Source organism: Tribolium castaneum, chromosome 2 (genome assembly GCF_031307605.1).
Source record: "Tribolium castaneum strain GA2 chromosome 2, icTriCast1.1, whole genome shotgun sequence".
Classification (NCBI taxonomy): Eukaryota; Metazoa; Arthropoda; class Insecta; order Coleoptera; family Tenebrionidae; genus Tribolium; species Tribolium castaneum.
In genome coordinates this window covers 16,465,278-16,486,824 of record NC_087395.1, presented here as the reverse complement: position 1 = coordinate 16,486,824, position 21,547 = coordinate 16,465,278, and the positions used below count along the sequence as shown (strand labels likewise).

At 33.5% G+C, this 21,547-nt stretch overlaps 5 protein-coding genes across 20 annotated transcripts in view; 3 read left to right on the top strand and 2 right to left on the bottom strand.

The window, feature by feature from the left end:
- LOC660275 (CUGBP Elav-like family member 1) overlaps nt 1-1,838 on the top strand; it is a 202,027-nt gene extending 200,189 nt beyond the window's left edge. For 5 of the 8 annotated variants that reach the window (XM_064355139.1, XM_064355138.1, XM_064355136.1 and 2 more), the window contains one exon: nt 61-789. In XM_064355139.1, the coding sequence (XP_064211209.1) occupies nt 61-332 (272 nt within the window). In that variant the 3' untranslated portion in view covers nt 333-789. Of the gene's footprint in view, nt 1-60; nt 1,174-1,605 lie in introns of those variants that run through there. The other 3 variants (XR_010333224.1, XR_010333223.1, XM_015983283.2) reach the window with 3 other exon arrangements.
- nenya lies at nt 1,303-7,955 on the bottom strand. The gene is made up of 5 exons (XM_008199550.3): nt 7,718-7,955; nt 7,546-7,670; nt 7,353-7,499; nt 7,142-7,306; nt 1,303-1,759 (listed from the first exon to the last, which is right to left on the bottom strand). The coding sequence occupies exons 1-5, from the start codon at nt 7,827-7,829 to the stop codon at nt 1,589-1,591; spliced, it is 720 nt and encodes a 239-aa protein (XP_008197772.1). The 5' UTR covers nt 7,830-7,955; the 3' UTR covers nt 1,303-1,588.
- Nucleotides 7,956-8,100: 145 nt separating this feature from the next.
- Nucleotides 8,101-15,118, top strand: Ocrl (Oculocerebrorenal syndrome of Lowe). The gene is made up of 13 exons (XM_015983281.2): nt 8,101-8,311; nt 8,375-8,555; nt 8,603-8,737; nt 8,783-8,874; nt 8,924-9,048; nt 9,095-9,265; nt 9,316-9,478; nt 9,527-9,699; nt 9,750-9,897; nt 13,149-13,635; nt 13,692-14,075; nt 14,123-14,250; nt 14,742-15,118. The coding sequence occupies exons 1-13, from the start codon at nt 8,240-8,242 to the stop codon at nt 14,988-14,990; spliced, it is 2,508 nt and encodes an 835-aa protein (XP_015838767.1). The 5' UTR covers nt 8,101-8,239; the 3' UTR covers nt 14,991-15,118.
- On the bottom strand, nt 15,102-15,800 carry LOC661479 (uncharacterized protein). The gene has a single exon (XM_008199549.3). The coding sequence runs from the start codon at nt 15,724-15,726 to the stop codon at nt 15,151-15,153; it is 576 nt and encodes a 191-aa protein (XP_008197771.1). The 5' UTR covers nt 15,727-15,800; the 3' UTR covers nt 15,102-15,150.
- A 2,135-nt stretch (nt 15,801-17,935) lies between these two features.
- Nucleotides 17,936-21,547, top strand: part of rut (rutabaga) — a 92,521-nt gene continuing 88,909 nt past the window's right edge. For all 9 annotated transcript variants that reach the window (XM_064355182.1, XM_015983301.2, XM_015983299.2 and 6 more), the window contains exon 1: nt 17,936-18,299. The gene's annotated coding sequence lies outside the window, so the exon portion shown is untranslated. The remainder of the gene's footprint in view (nt 18,300-21,547) is intronic.

Genomic DNA, 21,547 nt, shown 5'->3' with positions numbered 1-21,547 from the left:
TTGTTGATGTGTTGGGTGGATGTTGTGTGTGTGCAAAAATGTATGTGGGGTTTGTTCCAGGTCCGGACGGTTGCAATTTGTTTATCTACCACCTGCCGCAGGAATTTACCGATACGGACTTGGCGTCGACGTTCCTGCCGTTCGGTCCTGTGATCTCTGCGAAGGTGTTCATAGACAAACAAACGAATTTGTCGAAGTGTTTCGGTTTCGTGTCGTTCGACAACGCGACGTCGGCCCAGCAGGCCATCGCCGCGATGAACGGGTTCCAGATAGGCACCAAGCGGCTCAAGGTGCAGCTGAAGAGGGCCAAAGACGCGTCCAAGCCCTACTAGCCAAAGAGACAGCCAGTCGTACTCGTATTCACAAGTACAACCACCAGCACAGTGCCAGTGTCTTGTGCCCATCTCAGGATATCGTCTAGCTGCTATTTATACGAACTGTGAGATATTTTTACTAGTTAACTGCGGCGGTCTCGCTGCTTGTAAATTGATAAATGATTATGTATTTGACGAATGACGAGGATGTTCGGCAACAATAAGTGTTATGTTTCTATTATTACTGTCATGTTTGGTTCGATAGGTTTTGTAAGTTGTGTTTCGTGGCGTTCGCGCGTAGACATCCTCTGTTGTTTAGTTCTATCGTCTAGGCCATAAATGTAAATGTTGAGTGATTATTTCGTTTAGTTCTGAGTCTACTTTATATTATCATTTATTTATATGCGCATGTATTTGATGAATTGTACCTTTATTTTCTATTGTTGATTAAACCAAAGTTAGACCAAACACCCGACCAATGTCTTTAATATTATGCAGGGTCTTATTACACTCACGCCCAAGCCAAACAGACAGGACCCTTAAAATGATAAAGCTAACCCGCTTTCGCTACGAAATTAAATGTCTCCCCTAACAACACAATTACTCTTCCGCCATACGAAGACAAATACATAACTTCGTGTTTTTACATGAGGGTTTGTGTGCCTGCCTGATAACAGTATTGATCACCTGTCTGGTTGGTGATGGGTTAACTGTAGTAGCATTTTACCGCAGCTGTTCTTAGTGCTGTTGTAATACCACCTAGTGTCTACCAGTACTACTGTGTCTTTCTGGCGCGGTCCAGCAGTGCCGTCGCGTGTGGCTTCTGTCTATGTCTACTAATGTTAATGTCTTCATTGAAGTAAGTGGTTCTCATCTGACTAACACTAGCTCTCTAACCCCCTAATCTCAAGCACCCTTCACACAACACACGAGGTTCCGAAGCACCGTGTTGGACTAACTGTTACTGACTCTACTAAATCAGCGAAAATATACCAAAAAGTTTATTTACGAAACATATGATTTCCTATACATAATTATTGATAGTTGTAAGCAAACAAAACAAAAATGCATACGTCCCTGAAACGAACACATTTTTCTATTTTTTGAACGTCCAAACATCGGAAATGCATCAGCACAATAAACACGCATTTCCAATTCAATGAACATACAGTTTATTACTTTGCAACGTCAGTATAAAATTAAATGATTAACGCAAAACACCCTTCACCTTGAAACGTATGCATTTTTGCAATATTTAAATCAAATTATTAAGTTCAGTTTCTGTTGTTAGGTGCGAGCTGAGATTTGCGCCGCAGTTCCTCGAGCGAACGCATGGTATCAAGCGAACCTCGGTGTATCATGGCCCGCTCCTGCAGTCCGGAGTACCCCATGGGCACTCGCTGAGCTGGAGATGGGCTCTGGGAAGACCGTGAACTGAAGGGTTGCTGAAACGTGTCACAAAACACTGATAGTCTGAATCAAGTACAAATTATCCCTTTTTGATAAATAAAGATTTTTATTTTTCGGGAGTGTTTTCATTTCACTGTCCTGCAGGTGACTAGACACGACGGTATGCAAAAATTGTTTAAATGGCCCAAAATAACACGTTTTGGGTGTATAATGACTGGTGGACTAAATATAGTTTTCTGTTTTTGTTACGCTAATTACTAAGTCAAAAATATAATAGGTTTTCAATGTATGCCACGTCGTAATAGGGTCAGAAACGAAGGTCGCCTTCAAAAAGAAAAGCCAAAAATCACGATTTTTTCGATTCTGTTTGAGCTTTACATAATGCAGGAGCACATCCATTATGTAATAAGTGCGTTAGGAGTAATCGTAAACAAACCGTCGACGAATGACACGATGTGTCACTTTGTTTAGCTTTTCTAATTTGGTAGAAAGCATAAATTATTTATAAATTCCAAGTTTTGACCAAATGATTTCCACCGGATATCAAAATAAAATTAATTAGTCTCAGTTTCCAAGCAAACTCTGTCCGTGGACTTTGCCAGACAGGTCATCACAATACCGGGAATTATTACCACACGTTAGTAATCCTGCTGTGTACTTTATATTTCTCTGCACAAACTCATTCATATTTACATGGAGAAGCTCTCGACGAAAGTCTGCCGATTTAAAATTCAAACGGCGTAATATATTTACTTAAAAAATTTACGCAAGCTTTCTACCAAACAATAAGCAAATCGATAAATTTTCCTCGATGACCATTTCTGAATTAGCACATCCTGGACGGATCCGCTTTAGTATGCAAAGCTCGCACCGGTGGCAGATTTCGAATCAATCAAAAAATTCTATTGGGAGTAGAAACTGATAGATATGCCTATTGAAGGAGCACATGTCGGCTTGTGTTGTAATCAGCGGGTCATAGCGAACGTTTCGATTAACATAACAATGGTGTCCAAACAAATATGTCCGCTTTAGACTTGGAAGGAAGTCACTGGCCTACCGAAAGCGGCTTATCAAATATGTATTCGTTTGTAAAATAATCCATTCGATGTCACCTTATTGTACCTATACACCCTAATTACAATACCCGCTACATTTTTATTTATTTAAATTACACAACGTTTCCGGTGGGTAATCACCAAAATTTGCATTGTGTCCAAGTCTTTGGAATAATTTCGAAAAGACACGACAAAACTATTAGAAACTCTTATACATTATTAAAAATGGAACCATTGGAAGTCTTCATAAATGTTTCATGGAGCAACAATACGTGTCGTCTATATCCTCATAATTATTCATTGTTAGAAGACAATAATATTCGTGCCATTTTGTATGTAAATATCAAACGATAGGTACGACGATGCTTATGATAAAAAGTGCTAATGGAAAACGTAGCGACATAAACATTTTGTTGCGAAACCTTACTTAGATCAGACGAAAACCTTCGCCACTTTTTAATACCGCAAAGACCACTGAAACTTTTACGATTTTGTTTCTAATGGTTTATTTACTATAGATGGACGTTGTTAAATCAACAGAGTAAGTATCTACGCAAAAAGAGTACAAAAATGCGAAACGAGGGCAATCGACTATAAAATTTATTGCCACGAATAAAATATTAGAAAAACCCAAAAAGTTTGAATATTAAATTAAACAGAAAAAGAGCAACAATACTAAAACAACAAAAAAGTACTAATAGCATTACTCACAATTTCTAATTACTTTCATAGGTTCGGTACTTAATGTCAAACTAGAAAAACAACAATTATGTGTAATTTGGTATTCAATTAGGTGGAGTTTTCTTTTGAAGGTGTACCTATAAAGTTTTGTATTTTTCGAGCTACCTTTATGATGATCTCCAGATCGTTAATAACAAAAGTTTCACCACCATTATCAATTTATCAAGCCTTGGTTATATTACTTAAAAAACCGATAAATTTGTCATTAGAGCCGGATACCCGGTGAGCCTTTAAATGAACAAGGGAAAAAATTTAATCTTCATTTTATATCTTCAATAATTTTCCAATTTTTTTATTGATTTTTGTGAGATTATAAGTTTTTGAGATATAGTTTCTAGTAAAAATATTTTTTTAATAGTCTCATTATACAACTACAGGCTGAGCCATAAGACATAAGATACAATCAAAAATACTAATTGCACTTATCACTTGGAAACTTCGATTAATTTTTAAAAACATTAATTGAATCAACATTGTTTTTTATATAAAAAAATAAATAAACAAAAATAGTCCATAGTGCGATAGCAAAATTGTCGAGACAAACTTGACACTACTGACAATGTAATCGTGGATTAATTTTAAATTTTTTAACGATTACTGAGCTGGTCAGCTGAAATCTGTATTATTTTAATATTATGGATTGCATATTTAAAAAAATCAAAAGTAACCCACTATTGACTCACCCTGTACAATAAACACGGTAGTCATGTTTTCCAATTTATGAAAAACGGCAGGGCTATAGGATGTATTACAAAGACATTGTTTAAAAAACTACTGGATCTCTAAGATATTACAATTTCATAGGAAGTATGAACATTATTACTGTTCTTATTCCGAAAAATTCTTAGGTATATAAAAAATATAAATCTGGAGTTTAATTTATCGGTGTGCTTTGGTTTGGTAACTAGGGCTTGCGTAGTTGCTGTATACCATTGTCATTTAGGATTGTTATTCCTATTTAATTGAAAATGGTGCTGTTTTATGTGCTTTTTAAGGAAAATGAGCAGTGAAAATGCGTGGATTCTCTATTATTTGTTATGACATATTAATAAATAACGTTCGAGTCATGTAATAAAAGGTAATTTTATTCAAAATCATGACCCGTAAAAAAGTCTTTGTCGGCCGTTAAAAAAGTATTTTTTTACTTGTCAAGACATTATTTCACTATAAACAAATGTGCTGTTTCGAGACTCAAAATCAAGAAAAAAAGTGCCGTTTTTTGACAGTTGCACACAAAAAATATACAGACGGATCCAGCAAGGCTACTTCTGTTGACAGCACTGAATTTAAAGTTAAAAGGATACCACTGAACTACACTTCCAGTTAACAACAATGCCAAAGTTTTGTCCAAGAAAAACTGAATCCAGTGGCAGTGTTGCGAATTACTAAGAAAAATACTTTCAAATTTGTTGCTAATAGATACAGTCTTTCTGGATCAGTGCATAGAATAAGCGATAAAATGATTGTTTAAAAGACAAAAACAATTTAAAAATAAAAACTATTTCAATTTTTTTTCTTTCTGACTAGTACATTATTTTGTGAAATAATATTCCTAATCGAACTACAGCCGGTAGCCTGTTTTAACGTTTACAAATAAAGAATGTAAAAACGGAAACGTTTCATTTCTTACTTTGTTCGATAGTTTGATTTAGCCAGAATTAGGTGTTTAATTAATAATTAGTCTCCCATTGCAAAAATGTGTAAATACAAAGAACAAATGGTTAAAATATCCTTTTGACCCAGTTCAAATTATCCCACCCACAGACCAGACATTATCCAGACTCAAACTTTCCGCTGAATGTAAAATAAATAAATGCAGTATGCAAGATGTTGATCAAATGACTTAACACTGACACCTGAAAGTCTCCTTCCATTAGTACACTCATCAACGTAATACCGCATTATTACCGCTTTGTTTTTTTGTCGTGATTGCCTTGAATATCTAGCGTCACTCACATGTCGTTAATTGTTATAACTTTTACGCAAGACATGTATTCTTACTTATTATCCAAACGAAAAGAAAAAATAAAGTATCGAACCGTTGATGTCAACATGCAATTATTGTGTCATTTGTCATACCTTGCGTTATGTAATATGTAAGTGCCTTCAAGGAAGGTGTGGGTGAATTTGATTCGCCCTTTTAATAAATAGCATCATCTAAATATCTCACACCTTCACGAATGAATCATTCCATAAAGCGCGAAATAATATGTTTATGGCGAAAATCGATCCCAACTAACAAAAATTATCGGAAGGATATATGGAAAGCGGCAATATTCGAATATTTATGGTCCTATTAATCATAATTGATGTTAGATTAGCGCATATATTTTTTGGAAATGGTCCAATATTTTACGCACACTTTGTCTCGAATGACACCAAATTTTATTATCGAACTTGCCGACAATGGCCGTAATACTTTATCGAGAATTGTTTGCGATATTTCGTGCCACTAACCTGCGAGAGATTAAATTTTGATTTACTCCCACATTTGCATAAGTGGAAAACCGAAGAAACTTGTCGTACAAGTAGAGAAAATTTTGTCTTTACACCAAATAAATATTTGAGCTGTTTTGCGTCCTGGAAAGTACCGATAGCTTATTTACTAGGCCACTGAAATGTTTTACATAATTTACATCGTATGTCCCCGTTTGACATTGAATATTTATCATAATTACCACTTTAAATAATAAAATTTATAGTACGCATTTGCGCTGATAAATTGGTAATTTTACTGCCTTGGATAGTCATGAAAATGTGAAATAATTTCTCCACTCGCAGCAAAGTATCAAACTTTAATACAATAATACCATGTTCCGAATGGAACAATAACAGTGTAATTATGTTCATTTTATAGATTTCCAATACTGTGCATTTCCTCGAGGGTGTAAAGAATTGTTCGGCTTGCTTGAAATGTACGTACAATGTGATTACAGGTAGTTTCGTGTAGCAATTTTTCTGTATTATAATAAACCATTATGTCGTACAAAACACCTATTGTTACACGGTTATTACAACCCTCATTAAATTTGGGAAATGTATATTTTATCATTAAGCGCATTATCGAATAACATCAAACACATTCACAATAAAAGCGAATACACGATTCGAGAAAGTTCACTCGCAAGAAGCACATGTGCGAATAGTACATACCTAAATGTTTCGCAACATGAATACCAGATTCCTGCATAGTGCAGATGTAAAAGGCAATCCCTACGAAGTTCTCTCTCTAAACAACTTGTTTACTGCTGAATTTATTTGACACGAGATTGAGCGTAAAAGAGAAATTATTGTGTGCAAATGGCCGCTCCATTCGGAAAATTTGCATTATTAATCGGCGTTTTATTTTATTACTTTGAAGAACAAAACCAATAAAGACAGCAAAGGTTTTGCCTTGAAAATATAACGTATAGATTGTATTTAGCCAAATATTGCCTAAATATCGATTTGAATTAATTATAAGTGAGATAAACACATTAATTTCTATAAAAAATTAATACCATATTCAAAATGACGAATGTTTTGGAGACTTTTCTTAACTTCCAACATGCGCAAGATAAGAATTTTTTGTTGTTAATTAAAAAATAAAAATGCGTAAATTTGGAACACCACAGGACTCACCATTTTGGGGTACCCAGGAAACATCTTCATTGAATAATCCTTAAACATGTTTGGGGTCTTAGTAGCAATAGAGGACATCATCGAAGTGTTTTGAAAAGTCACATTATCGGAATTCAGCGAAACTGGGGTACTTGTCGAAAAGCCTTGAGGACTTTTACCCGCGGACTGAAAACTTGAGTTAATGATGTTTTCCATCTTTGTGGCCACATACACGAAGCATTGATCGCAGCGTTTGATTTTCCTTAATCAGCTGCTTGCTAGCATTGTAACAAGTAATGTACTCTTTCTTGGTGTAATTATATTTACCCAGAAGATTTTGGTACAGGGTGTTGCGGTGTTGGAGTTGGAATTTATAAACCTGAAATTTTTTCGTCTTTATAGGCAACCAACAATACAAGCCTCACTTCGTGACACTTTTTCAACATAGCGTCCAAGGGGAGAAAAAAATCCAAGATATGTTGGTCCACGTCCTTGTTCAAGGGCAACACCTTACCACTTTTATCACAAAGCGAGCATTTTTTCGATAATTCTAGAAATTAATTGTGCAAAAGCTGCTCATTTTTTACCGTCACTTACTTATCTTCTCCACGCATTTTTGGCAAAATATGTGGCCACACTCAGCCAGGAAAAACGTCGTCTGGGCGTTAAATTTCTCGGAACATCTATTACAGTGCACCCAATCACTCATTTTGAGGAGTAATTAGCGAAAAACGTAACAATAAATCTTCTGGTAATTAACAATGATTGTCAAGCTCTAATGTTTTAAAAATGACAGCACACAGCTACTTGATTTTTACCATCAGTGCAGAAAGAACCCGAAATTAGGAGCAAATTAAATTGAATTGCACTGAATTTATGTTTGCCACTAACTACGGGTAACTAATTAATTAAAATTAAAATTGATGGTCGTAGATAATGGTAATTCAAATTCAAAATCTAGTGCTTTGCGTTTTAGCACCAGCGTCGCGTTGGTGTGCCTGGCTGGGCGGAGAGAGGTTATGTCAATGGTTGAATGATTATTTTTTTCCGATTTCTCCATAAATTACCAGCAGATTTCTAATAAAGCACTCACGATGGATTTCATTTGAGCGAACAATTATGTTAGTAGTATACCAAGATGTAATCAATATAGTACAAGCAAAATTTTCCTCCACCGAAGTCGTCAAATGTGTATCCTTACTTTATCATACAGTAATCAAATTATCAATTATGTTTTCCCTAATTCGCGGTTAGATTCACTTAAATGTGTCGTCAGTGAACGAGTCTTTGGACGAAGTACATAAGATTTTAGCTTTAGTTGAGTGCAAATCATCTTATGCTTTGTTTGTGTTCATTACAAAAAAGCCAAGACCTAGCAGTATTTCCGACCTCACGATTGAGACGGCGATTCCAATAAATTCGTGCTTTTCCTGTGGTAAGAACAAGTGACACACTTTCACGTTTTTACCATTTTTATTATAGATACAGAACCAATCGAAAATTGTCAAAGTCACATCATTTTTATTGTTAATTTTAAGAGCAACAAGCTTCAGTTTAAAATTGAAATCGGAGTGGAGAGTTCAAATTTTGCGTCAGAAGTTGTCTGGTCAAAAGAAGGTAAGTATCAATAATCATGCCACAAAAAATAAACTTGCTGTTCAGTTTCAAACAACCCAAATTTCAACTGGCTTGATAAGTATAAATGTGATAATCTAGATCCAAGCAACCAAAAAACCTCAGAAATGACAGACCAGGTACTGTTCGATTAATTTTTGGGTTTCACGTTTAATGGGAAATTCTCAGTCTTCAGATATTCCAGTTTTGCGACACCAGTTGGCACAAGGACAGGCGGCTTCCAATCGAGAATCAATACTGCGGTATCAGCTAAAATTGAAAGAGCCTGAATACACACAACAGCAAGAGTTTAGGTATTACAAATTTGCAATTAAACCCTGTTTGCTTAGTAAAAAGTAGCATTTTTGTGGGCACTTGGAACGTAAACGGCCAACCCCCGTCTGTTTCCCTGAGACCTTGGCTCAGTTTTGACGAGGAACCGCCAGATCTTTACGCAATAGGTCTGCAAGAAATTGACTTAAGTAAAGAAGCATTTCTTTTTAACGACACTCCACGAGAAGCAGAATGGGTGTAAGCCTATTTTGTGTGATAAATAATTTTGTTAATACGATTTAATTCAGTAAATATGTGATGGATGGGGTCCACTCTAAGGCGAAATACAAGTCGGTGGCAGTGACTAGGCTTGTAGGAATGCAGCTTATAGTTTTAGTAAACAGTAAACACTACCAGTTTGTTAAAAACGTCGCTGTTGATACAGTTGGGACCGGCCTTTTAGGCAAAATGGTAAAATTTGAGTTTGTGCTATTGATTTGGTTATTATTTTTTATTTAGGGTAATAAGGGGGGTGTTGCGGTCAGGTTGGAGCTCCACAACACCTCTTTATGCTTTGTTAATTGTCATTTAGCAGCTCATATTGAAGAGTTTGAGAGGAGGAACCAGGACTATAAAGATATAAATGCAAGGATTAATTTCAGGAAACAGCCACAGTCCATCAAAGATCACGAGTATGTGTTTCAAATTTGTGTTAGTTAGTATTGTGATTGTCACATTACAGACAAGTTTATTGGTTGGGGGACCTTAATTATAGAATTACGGATTTGAATACGCAACAGGTAAAAACGCTTCTGGCGAGAAATGAAATTGTGACTTTACTTAAAGCAGATCAGTTGAATCAACAAAAGGATCGAGGGCATGTGTTACTGGTAGGTGTTGTTTTTCATTGATAATACGGAAATGAAATCCACTTCTGTTGACTTGAGTCATAATGTTATAAAATAGATGTAATATTGTGTCATAAAAACAAACATTTATGAACTAATAATTGGATGCAAAAAATTGAATTATCTTATCATTGCATATCTGATAAGACTGAGGTTTAGAACGTGTGCCTCCTATATTGCATAATTATTTGAATTCGGGGTTTGGAGAATGGTTAAAAATATTGAAACGGTTTAAACAAAAATGTATATATTGTATTTACATTTTACAATAAGAATAGTAAAAGGATGTCAAATTGAGATGAAACCTTTACTCTTTTTTTTATCTAAGTTTTTTATAGAAAATATCAACAAATCATATTTTAAATGAGAAATCACTTACAATAAATAAATTTCTACCAATTCCACATCATATTGAAATAAAGAAACGAAGAAGATATTCTCTGATAAAAACACCAATAAAATATTGAAGGAAAAGTAACAAAACGATTTTTTTATTGTGGAATCTTTATTAGTGTCGCTTTAAAAACTGTGAGATATTTCCCTGGCTCATTATCACACTTACTTTATATTTGAAAGGTTTATTATCAAATTATTTATAAAGTTTTAATTACTTTTCGCTTTGTAAATTAATTTGTTTTATCATTATAAAAAAAATAAAATGTAACGACAAATTGAATGTCAAGCATATTTTGATATGTGTTTGTTTTACCGTTCTTCACTTTTGCAAAGTAAAATCTCATTTACAACTAAACAGAGTAAAGTGTAAAACATATTTGCAATGTCGTTTCTTCAGTTGTCAAACGTTTTATAAAATTTATAATAATTATACTTTCAAATGACAACTCAGTAGTGAAGAAGCCGAACCAAGGAAATCAAGACAGATTTATCAACAACGAATAAATTTGTCTATTGATAACAGCTTGAAATTTCATGACATTCTATGTCCTTTTCTCCTTCTATTAATTTATTATGTCTATTAATAAAGTCTATGGAACTTTCAATATTTTTTAAATTTTTATTTACAATGGAAAATTTGCTTTAACTTGTCTCTACTGACATTTTTAACTAAAAGGTTGCATTATTTGATACAGAAAAAACATTGAAAAAAACAAGAAAAGTCCCGAAGTTTTATGTTTATGTTTGTCCAAAATATTTTAAACTAGTCTGATAACTAAACTGAAATTTGGTATTTTTTAACTAATATTTGTGAAACAAAAGACTTTTTTCACTTTGCTTTTTTGTAGAATCTGAAAAAATGTGAAGTAAAAAGTTTTGTCTCGTTATTTCTTCGCTTTTTCAATGCCTGTAGACATTTGGGCATATACAGTATAATAATTTATGTTTGAGGAACAGGGTGGCCACTATTTTTTTACAGTCAAAGACCTTTTTAATTAGCTTGGTTTTGTGAAAAAAAAAACTGAAAAAGTTTACAGCGTGTTAGAGAATGGCTTAACAAAAAAATTTAAAAGTAGATAGAGAATGGCAAAACGAATCGATTAAGTAAAATTCTGTAATTTGAAAATGCATAGTTTTTCCAAAATTAGTGTCCCAAATTTTGAGATCCGCTGAACTAGAATGGTAAATATTAGATTAAATTTTAATATTATCGACAAAACAGCACAGTAGATTAACTTCTTGGTCCATGCGTAATTTTTCTATTTCAATTTGTGTTTTGTTATAAAATTAAAAAAAAAATCAAAATGAAAGAGAACTGGTTTTTGAACCTTCCACACAAATGAGTATGCTAGCTACAATTTTGAAATTTTTTTTTCGCCACTATGTCCACTTTGTTTAAAGAAAAATAATAAAGAACCATAAACCACACAGTGGCTTTCAACAAATAGATTAATAAATTTTTTTGAAAAAAAATGCAGTTTTTGGAAAAATGATGTATGGGTTTTTAATTCGTCTGATCATGATAAATTCACATACGAAATATTGTTAAACTTTTCCGTAACACTTTGTATAAAAACTAGCCAACGAAAAAATATTTTGGAAAATAAAAAATCATTACGGTTTCCATAAAAAATCAGGGAATATTTATAGATGATTGTTGGCTTAAAAAACTGCAAAAATATTTTAAGAAAACCAAATAATTTATGATTTATTATTGGAAAATCGCGATCGACGATTTACGTATTAATTTCCTTAAAATAAGAACGAAAAATCTTTGTAGAATAACTCAGGTCACCATATTCTGACCGGAAACAACGATTTCACACCAACTTAATTGGAAACTTTTGATTTTCCAAGAAGCTAAAAACGGAGATTCCGTATTACCTAATTTAGTTTAATATGTTTGATTTCTAACACTTTCTCGTTTAAAAAATTGTCAAAAATGTTTTAAAGTGTCTAAAACCGCCTTATTTCACCCAAAATGATTATTTTTTCTACTAGGTTTTTCAAATAACTTTACTTTCGCAAATTCCTGGCTTATTATAATTGATACATCGACAGTGTTTTCGGCAAGAAAGCTAGAAATCAAGAGTTTTCAGTACAATTTAATATTTGTTAGACTGATGAGTTGTGAATGAGTCATGACAGTAAATCTTTGGCTAATACTTTTATTATTTAACAAAGGCAACAAAACGTGTGTACCCTTGTTCGAAGTGTATTTGAAATTAAGGGGAGAGTGTTTACTAATGTTAACCAAAGAGAATTCTTAAAACTTTGTCTTTTTCTTTATAAAAATATAAGTTTTAAATAAAAAAAATTGCGGTCACAATATTAAAAAATTTCCGTATCTTTCCTGTTATGGAAGCCCTATCGTGTGTCCTTATACCATTACGTGGTGACGTCGAGAATAATAACAATTACTACATTTGATAGGTATTAACTCGGTATTCAAAAGGCAACAACATGATGAGTAATGCTAATGACAGAACAACTAAATAAACAAGTCTTGTCTTTGTTGTGACTTTTTGCGTACATTTTGTCGCTATATAATATTTTCTTACTACTGGTTGGTTAAGTACATATCCTTTTACACAATGTTTACTTATTAAAAATAAGTCGTCTCACCAACTATGAAACAATCACCGTTATAATACTTATGAATGCATCTCCCCCTTGTTGCACATTTTGTGCTTATCTCGTGAATAAAACGAAACCAGCGCACATTTCTACCTGTCTCGGGTGATTAACTTCGCAGCCATTCCAATTAAAAACCTTTTGTTGATAACACGCAATAACCCGACCAAACAGCATGAATCATTTCCCATGTCTTACTGTAGGACTACACCGAAGGTGACATAACATTCCACCCGACCTACAAATACGACTTAAACACCGATACGTTTGATACGAGCGAAAAAGCGCGTCCACCAGCTTGGACCGACCGCATTCTATGGCGTGGTGAGGGTATTTACCAAACAGCCTACCGTAGTCACATGGACGTGCGAATCAGCGACCATAAGCCAGTCAGTGCATTGTTCAAATCGGAAATCAGCGTAATCGACCAAAACAAATTCAGACGCGTTCACGAAGACCTACTGAAAAAAATGGACAAGCTAGAGAACGAATTCTTGCCGCAAGTGATGGTGGACCAGACGGAAGTCGTCTTCGACTTGGTCAAGTTCAGGGAACCACAGGCGCGGGAAATCATCATAGCGAACACTGGCCAAGTGCCGGCCGAGTTTGAGTTTATCAAGAAGTTGGACGAAGCGACTTACTGTAAGGACTGGCTCCGGATTACGCCCTTTTGTGGCACCATAGACCCTGGTTATTATTTATTCATTTGAAAAAAGTGTTATTTTTCTGTTTTTTGCAATTTTCAGGCGATAAATGCGACATAAAGTTCGAAGTCAATCTCGAACGTGAGATGGACAAAGTGTACGACATTTTGGTGTTGCACTTGAAGGGGGGCAAAGACATGTTCATTATTGTCACGGGTGAGTGTCAGAGGTCGTGTTTCACCTCGAGCATATCAACGTTGTGTCGGGCGCCCGTTCCTTTGCTACAAATGAGTGAGGAGCAGAGGAAACAAGCCGAGAATATGGAAAGTCGGGTTCTTTACTCGATTCCGCGAGAATTGTGGCACTTGGTGGATAATTTGTATCGTTATGGGTTGAAGACGCGAGATTTGTTCGAGTCGTGTGCCCTTCACGAGGAAATAATAAGGATCAGGGATTGGTTGGATTATGGATCAGTTGATTCTTTACGTATGTTTTAGTCATTTTTTTATGTTTGCGGTTCATTTTTTTTCTAGCTGGGACTGTGCAAGCGGTTGCTGAAGCTTTACTGCTTTTCTTGTCGTACACTAAAGACCCCATTGTACCTTTTGAGCTACATGACAGCTGTATCGCTGCAGCTAACAATTTCCAAAATTGCCGCCTAGTAAGTTTAAATTACGGGGGACTATAACGTAGGAGACGAAACGAGATACAAAAATTATTAAATAAGTTATTTTTATTAATTATATATATTAAATTTATACCTAAACCGTAGAAATTAGTAATATGGTGTCCCGAACTTTTTTTATAGCAAATTTAATTCTCTATAACTTTGATCCTCACACTTTTTTTGTATCTTCAATAGTATTGAGTGCAAGTTTGAAATTTTTTGATTTTGAATTTAATACTCCATCTGCTTGTATTTTCTTGTTTGCCTTGTGCTAACTGTTATACAAATACCATTTTTTTAATTCATTGATAATTGGAACAACTGCGCTCTGTGGTGACATTAACGAAACTATCAAATACGGGACGTGTTATTTGTACGTCGTTTCGTATCCTAACCTTTAGTTATCCATAGTTTATTATAAAATAAATTAAACTTCTACACTTTATATTTATTTAATGACTGAAAATAATCGAGCTATCTTGTAGATTATTCAGCAGAAGATGTCGGACGTCCACCGGAACGTCTTCCTCTACATTTGCATGTTCCTGAAAGAGTTGCTGAAATATTCGAATGAGAATGGGTACGACGCCAAAACCTTGGCTTCTCTGTTTGGTGATATCTTACTTAGGGACCCGATACGTAACTCGAAGCCTCAAGCGAACAGAGGAAAGGCTAACTTTGTGTACAATTTCCTAGTGAATGATTTAAGCTCATCTATAATTCCCAATAAATAGGATAGTTGTAAATAGGCAATAATTTATTAATTATGCAGTGCACTAATGCCAGTATTTTTGTAGAATATAATTTATTAAGAAATGTGAGTCACGTCACTTTAATAAAAGTAATTATTTAAAGAGAAAAAGTGTTTTATTTACAGTTACGTAACAGAACAGCTCACTGCTCGTAGTTTTCTACAGTTAGGTTTTTGCATCGCCGAATTTTTAAAGTGATGTGTTCGGGGTTCGTTTCCGTGACCGCCAGAACCTCGACTCTTGCCACATTTAAAAAATCGGGGTTTGTGGGGCTTGGCCCCTTGATGACGTCTATTTCGTCGCCCTCCTGGACTGATTCACTCTTCTTGAGCAACTTTTCGCCGTTAACCCGTATTTTGCTCTCGTAAAAGAGCGTTTCAATTTTATTTCGTGCGATACCAAGGCCGGATTTTAGGACTCCGTCTATCCGTAACGATTTAACGCGGATTTGCATGATTTTGGTGTTTTTGTCGACGACTTGGTCCTCAAACGTGCTCTCTGTTTCCGTCTCTGACTCCGATACAGCGGGCTTGGGGGGCTGTTTTTGGCTTTTCTTGCTTTTGTACCGGAGAGCTTGCAGGTTATGTCCCACATTGATGGGAATTAAGGAGGGAATTTTATAGGAACAAGTGATAGTGGCGTAATTTTTCGGTAGGGTTTGGTTCAGGACAAGCCTGAATATGTTTTCAGGTACTTTTCGCCTAAAAACTGTGAACATAGTGTCAACAATAACATAACCTCTATTTTCAAATTTGACAACTTTGACAAGGAAAAAATTTGACAAAATTATTTTCCCTTCTAAATTGCAAAATTTCAAAATGGGTTAGGGACCAGATCACAGGAATGCAAAAAGGTAAAAAATTGAAAAGACCTTGCGTTGCAGTAATCCTAGTATACATTTTGTTTTTATTTAACTTCAAAATTATTTTTTTTAAACTTTTGTATAGTTGGTTGTCTATATCAATTGGTATTTGTGTTTTTAAATTTTTAAAGCAGTATTAATTTGTAAATATGTAAAAAAAATAAAAAACGTTGCTGAAATCTTTGAATTTGCGTATAATTTTTTTTATAAATATTATAACTGATTATACTTTAAGATTTAATAACTTAGTATTTTTTATATTGTTTCTACAGTTTACCTTCTCATTTGATTGAAACATTTTTGATTTTTTATTTTTATTAATAAAAATCTTATAAAAAGAATTTGTTTTATATACACCCCACCCACCCGGTTTCCATCTTAACGATAGCGTACCGAGCTACAATGTTTTACATTTTATGGAAAATTTTATTTTAAAATCTTGCATTTTTTGCTATTAATAGCTTGAGCGCTTTAGCAATTTAGTGCTCATAGAAGAGCTTAAAGAAAATACTTTTGCAAAAATTTAAGACCAAAATGTGTAATAAAATTATGACAAGGCAGAGGTTTTTACTTTCTTTTTATCCTCTTGCATTCTTGCGCCAAAATCTATTCTTAAATTTTGCAATTTTTAGCGAAAAACTATTTTGTAATAATTTCAAGATCAAAATTTGGTAATCTTAATAAAAAAAAAACTTAGAAAAGAATAAGAAACTACAATTTTTGTAAAACACTAACCCCTGGTTTGTAGAACGGCTTATTAACAGTTTTTTCTGAAATTATGATTTTTTGGTTTTTCATTTTTTAGAAACGTATCTATCCTAACTAATCTAGTATGTCTAAATAAAAATAGTTTACAATTATTATCATTGTCATTATTGTTATCATAGTGTAATTTCTAGCAAAAAATATTTTGTTTATTTTAAAGGTCGTAAGCGAAATTAACACTAGCTCATTTACTTTCAATATTGGCACTATTAGCAGTAAGTAGCTATCTTCTCCCAAAAAATTAAAACATAAAAAAATCTAAGCTCTAGTTAGAAATTTAATAAATCGATACAAGTTTTTTTTGTATTGTGATTATAACTATGAGATTCTCTGCAAACTTTAACATAATTATTGAAGCCTCGAAAATTGTTTACATATTAGATCAAGTCTCGGATCAAAATAATTTAACGAATGTCGGTAATTAGGAATCACACCCTCATTATTTGAGATAACTCTCTAAAATAAAAGACCATATTTTGCAGTTCTATAAGTTAGCAACATTAGGTAGACTTAAAAATATAAGATATCTAAGAAGAAATATTTACATTAAATTTTTCGAAAGCTTTATCAGTTTTTTAGCTTGGATGAAACGCCGATTGTGACAATTAAACAAACTGAAGAGTTAAATAATAATGTTTTCAATACTAATATCTAATTAGAACACATTTTTTCTCCCAATTTGTACTAGTTGTTCAATTACAAAAACACAAAACCGCCTACTCTAATTATAAATTCAATTGATCGCATATGGTACTAGGGACTGATAGTAAACTTAGAAATAATTATTCATCATTGTGCTAGAGAACGATTATTTGATATGATACATTTAAAAATAAAGAAATCTGAACAAGTTAACTAAATAAGATTGTAGCTCCAAATTTTTGAAAATACTCTATGACTGAATTTTTTTAAGATTTCTTTTGTAGTCTACATAGTTTTTGTCAACAACTTGCCACTGAACAAGTGCGGCAATTTTTGAGTGCATTATATTGTAAAAATTGAAAAAATACCACTTCAATATGTTTTCGTTTACTGCCACCATATTACGTCTTTTTTCTTTTACATTTAACTAATTTAGCTAAAAAAACACGTACATACTACAAAAAAAATAGTTTCCTCAATTACATTTTGTTAAGAAAAAAACAAATTTGAATATACAATGAAAGCAATTAAAAGTATTCTGTGCGTATTACATAACGCTCTCGCCAGAGGCCGCCCCCACCCTGACCTCTCGCACCAGCCCAACGTCGCTCATCTTCTTTGCGCATGGGCTATAGCCCATCTCACTCTGCCCCACAGAATCTGATTGGGTTCTTGTAACATCAACATTTGTTTTTGTCAGCAGTTGCCCACATTGGCGGTGCGGTTCGTGTAGTCTACTCTTTGTCTTCCATCGAAAATTTTCTCAAATCCGTGTAAAACCCATCCAGTTTGAGTGCTGGGGCCCGGGAAACGTCCACCCACCCATAAACAGCTACACCTTCAGTGATAACATGTTATAATTCACACGTGCCGTTCGATAGGGTGTTGTAAAATTTGTGAATGAATTGTTCTTTTCGTGTCTGACCCACCCCCTGCATCTTACTTACGCTTTTCCTCACCATCATGTGCTTCACGGATTTCTTCGCGTGAGAGGAGGATTACGACAGCAGCATGATGTGAAGGTTCGTCTTCCCATTTTATAATTTTTTACAATGTTTACTTTGTAAAAAAAAACAGTAATTTAAATAATTTCCAAATGTAGTTTTGGCGCAATAACATTTTTCACAAAACTTGTGCTTTGTGCAGGAAAGGGCATTTAACTTGTAAATATCGATGGGGTCTAATTTTAGACCTCCAAGAATTCCGTTTACTAATCTCAATATGCGAACATAGCAGGTGTTTATTTGTTTACCAAATTTTGTGTATACTTCGATTCGCTGACCCCGGAATGGATAATTTAAAGGCTTCCTTAATTAATTTCTAAGGCTTTTTTCCGGATAGTGCGAATATTAATCCAAGAGGCTAGACTACGTGCAAGGGGTCTGAGACTTTGGTTAAACACGTATGAAGGATTAATCATTCTTGGGGATGAAAAATTGAAAAAGTGTGGGTGGATTTTGACGTGAAGAGGGAGGATTTATTTTTATTCGCCCTGGTGGGGTCCAGTATTCCTTTGGAAATGATTCCAACAGTGTTTTTCTAACTGTTATTTTATTCTTGCTTGTGAACACTTATTGGGGTTGAATCAATTTTTCAGTTTTAAAATCGGATAATATACGGTCTAATTAGTAGTTACATGTAAATCTAATTGCAAATGGCTTATTAGTGTCATCTATTACTAATTACAGCTCCATATACTAATTAGAAAACCAGAAATGCATAATTATTGGCTCTAACACTGGCAAATATCTCAGTTTACAGGACTTAAGAGTCGATTCATTATTTTAGTTATTGTGTTTACATTTTACGATAGTACTATAAATATTGAAAATAATATAGTTGTTTATTACATGCTCGTAGGAGACATTTATTTTACTTAATTGTAAAGGTGCCTCTGAAGTTTTAAATCATTCAGGCTCAGGGTCGCTAAAAAGTACAGCTAAAAATTTAACAAGAGTTTTTCTATAAAAACTAATTACTACGCAATCAATGATAATTTTTTAAGGATATTTTTTTTGTAAATTTCTTTTAGTTTTCTAGTTATTATCTATTTTCTCATGGCATTTTTTTGGTAAAATGTTTATTCTTTATTTACTTCTGATTTAATTACATTGTTTTAAAACCAGTGTTTTTTTCAATAAATTATTAATGTTGGTTCCGAACTCATTACGAAATTTTTTTTAACTTGTACCTATCCATAGATGTTTTTATTTGCAAAAAAATTGTATAAATTACGAATAATAATAATAATAATTTATGCTACAACCACTTCGACCAAGTCTGAGAAATCTTCGTAATGAGCTCGGAACCCAACTGTGATAATTTATTAAAAAAGTACTGGTTTAAAAACAATATTACTGCATTAGGAGTCTATTGTAGTGCATAAGCTTTTACCAATAAAATTGATGTGCGGGAATTTTTTTAATAATTCGAAAACTAAAAGGAATTTTAGAAATAGTATAATATTATTCAAGCTTTATAAGACGTTCTATTGTGGCACGAATGGTTTTGGAGCACGACGAAGGAGTGCCACAATTAAGTTATATGCTATTTTTTCTGCAGTCTTTTTTTGTTATTTGTTTTTGTTTAACTTAACTTTAACTTATCAAAATCTGTTGAAACTGCCAATACAACTCCTAAAAATGTACTAAAAGGAGTTGCACAAAAGTTCTACAATGAATAATTTGTGAAACCAAAGTAGAAAAAAAATTCTTAAATAATGATCACATTTTTAAAGTACTAATTAGTTTTATTGTAAAACGCATAGTTTAGGCACAAAACGCCATACTTTTGCCTAACTCTGTATATATTTCGAAGAACAGTATTTTTTATTTTACAAGATGTTCAACAGGTTTTTCATTTACTTTCTGACTACGTTGAGTAAAGTTTTGTAAACAACGACAACTAATAATACTTACCTAATCTATAATCATGTATCAGATTTTTTAGTGAAGTGTGGCTTTAATAATAAATTGTAATAATACTATAATTATTGTATTTTTCATTTGCAAAAAGTAAGTAGCAATAAACACTTACCAAATTTAAAATTTCTTAAAATCAGCGAGATTGTCACTTAATTTTGGTCAAATCCAGATAAAAACATTATACAGTTTCTTGCAACATTTATTATTTTTTAATACAATCTACTCCAAAACTTAAGTATTTTAAGTTGAGGCTTTATGCTTTTTTCAAATACTATAAGGCCATTTTTCTATTAACTTTTTAGCGCAACCAAACTAAATAATTTCATGAAAGCCATTTTGCAAATAATTTTACTTAATGACAATTTGTAGCACTAGATAAAGATAATTTAAATACAGTGGAACCTCTTTAATTGGAACTTCTTGAACTTCTTATGTATTTCTAATCATTGTTTAAAAATAAAAAAAAAATATTTCTCAACGTTTCTACTATAGTATTTAATAAAAATTAAAAAATAATTACAGAGTCGGCATTATCTAAAGTGCATAATGTTATTTAAAGTGGTTTTTAAACTTGCGAGATATCCGTTGTAAAAAATTGACGACACGGTGACAAAACGTTGCAAATTATTATTATCGACAACGCGTGTTTACAATAAGCATTATTGTTGTTTCTTGGAGCCGTTTTCCATTATTTTGCTCTGAAATACCGTCAGTTATAACCATTTGTTTGATCATATTGTTCTCTTTTGTAGCGAGTTCTTTTTTCCTCCCAAAACGTCTCATTTCCAGCTTGTAATTGCAGTATTTGTCCCGCCCATGCGATGTAAATAAAACGCCTCAAATTACACGTTTCACAAACCTGTCAATACTTGGCACCACTTTTGACATTCAATACAGACACGTTACTTTATAACATACAACGCCTTTTTGCTCAAGTAACGCTCTACTCCTTTAACTAAAATCCATTTCCTGTGTAAAAATGCCATGAATTGATTTACTCGCCATGTTTCTGCCAAGTTTTGCTCATGTTTTTTGTATCTGCTCGCAAATAAAGACAATGAAGCGCTCGTAAAAGGACATATTGCTTTTTCTGTGGTGTTTGTCGCACATTATCGTATTTTATGCCGCGTCCTGGGAGGTAAAACTGTATTGGTATACTTACACGCAAGCTAAATAATGAGCTTGTTATCATTTGCAAAAATTTCAACCAAAACCTTGCTCTTTCGTGCGTCTTCTCATTAATCCGCCAATCGATGATTTTCAGGATGGTTGTGTAATCACCAGCACGAAATTTCAACTTCAACAATTTCGCACTTTGTCACAATTTATCTATAAACATGTTGTCA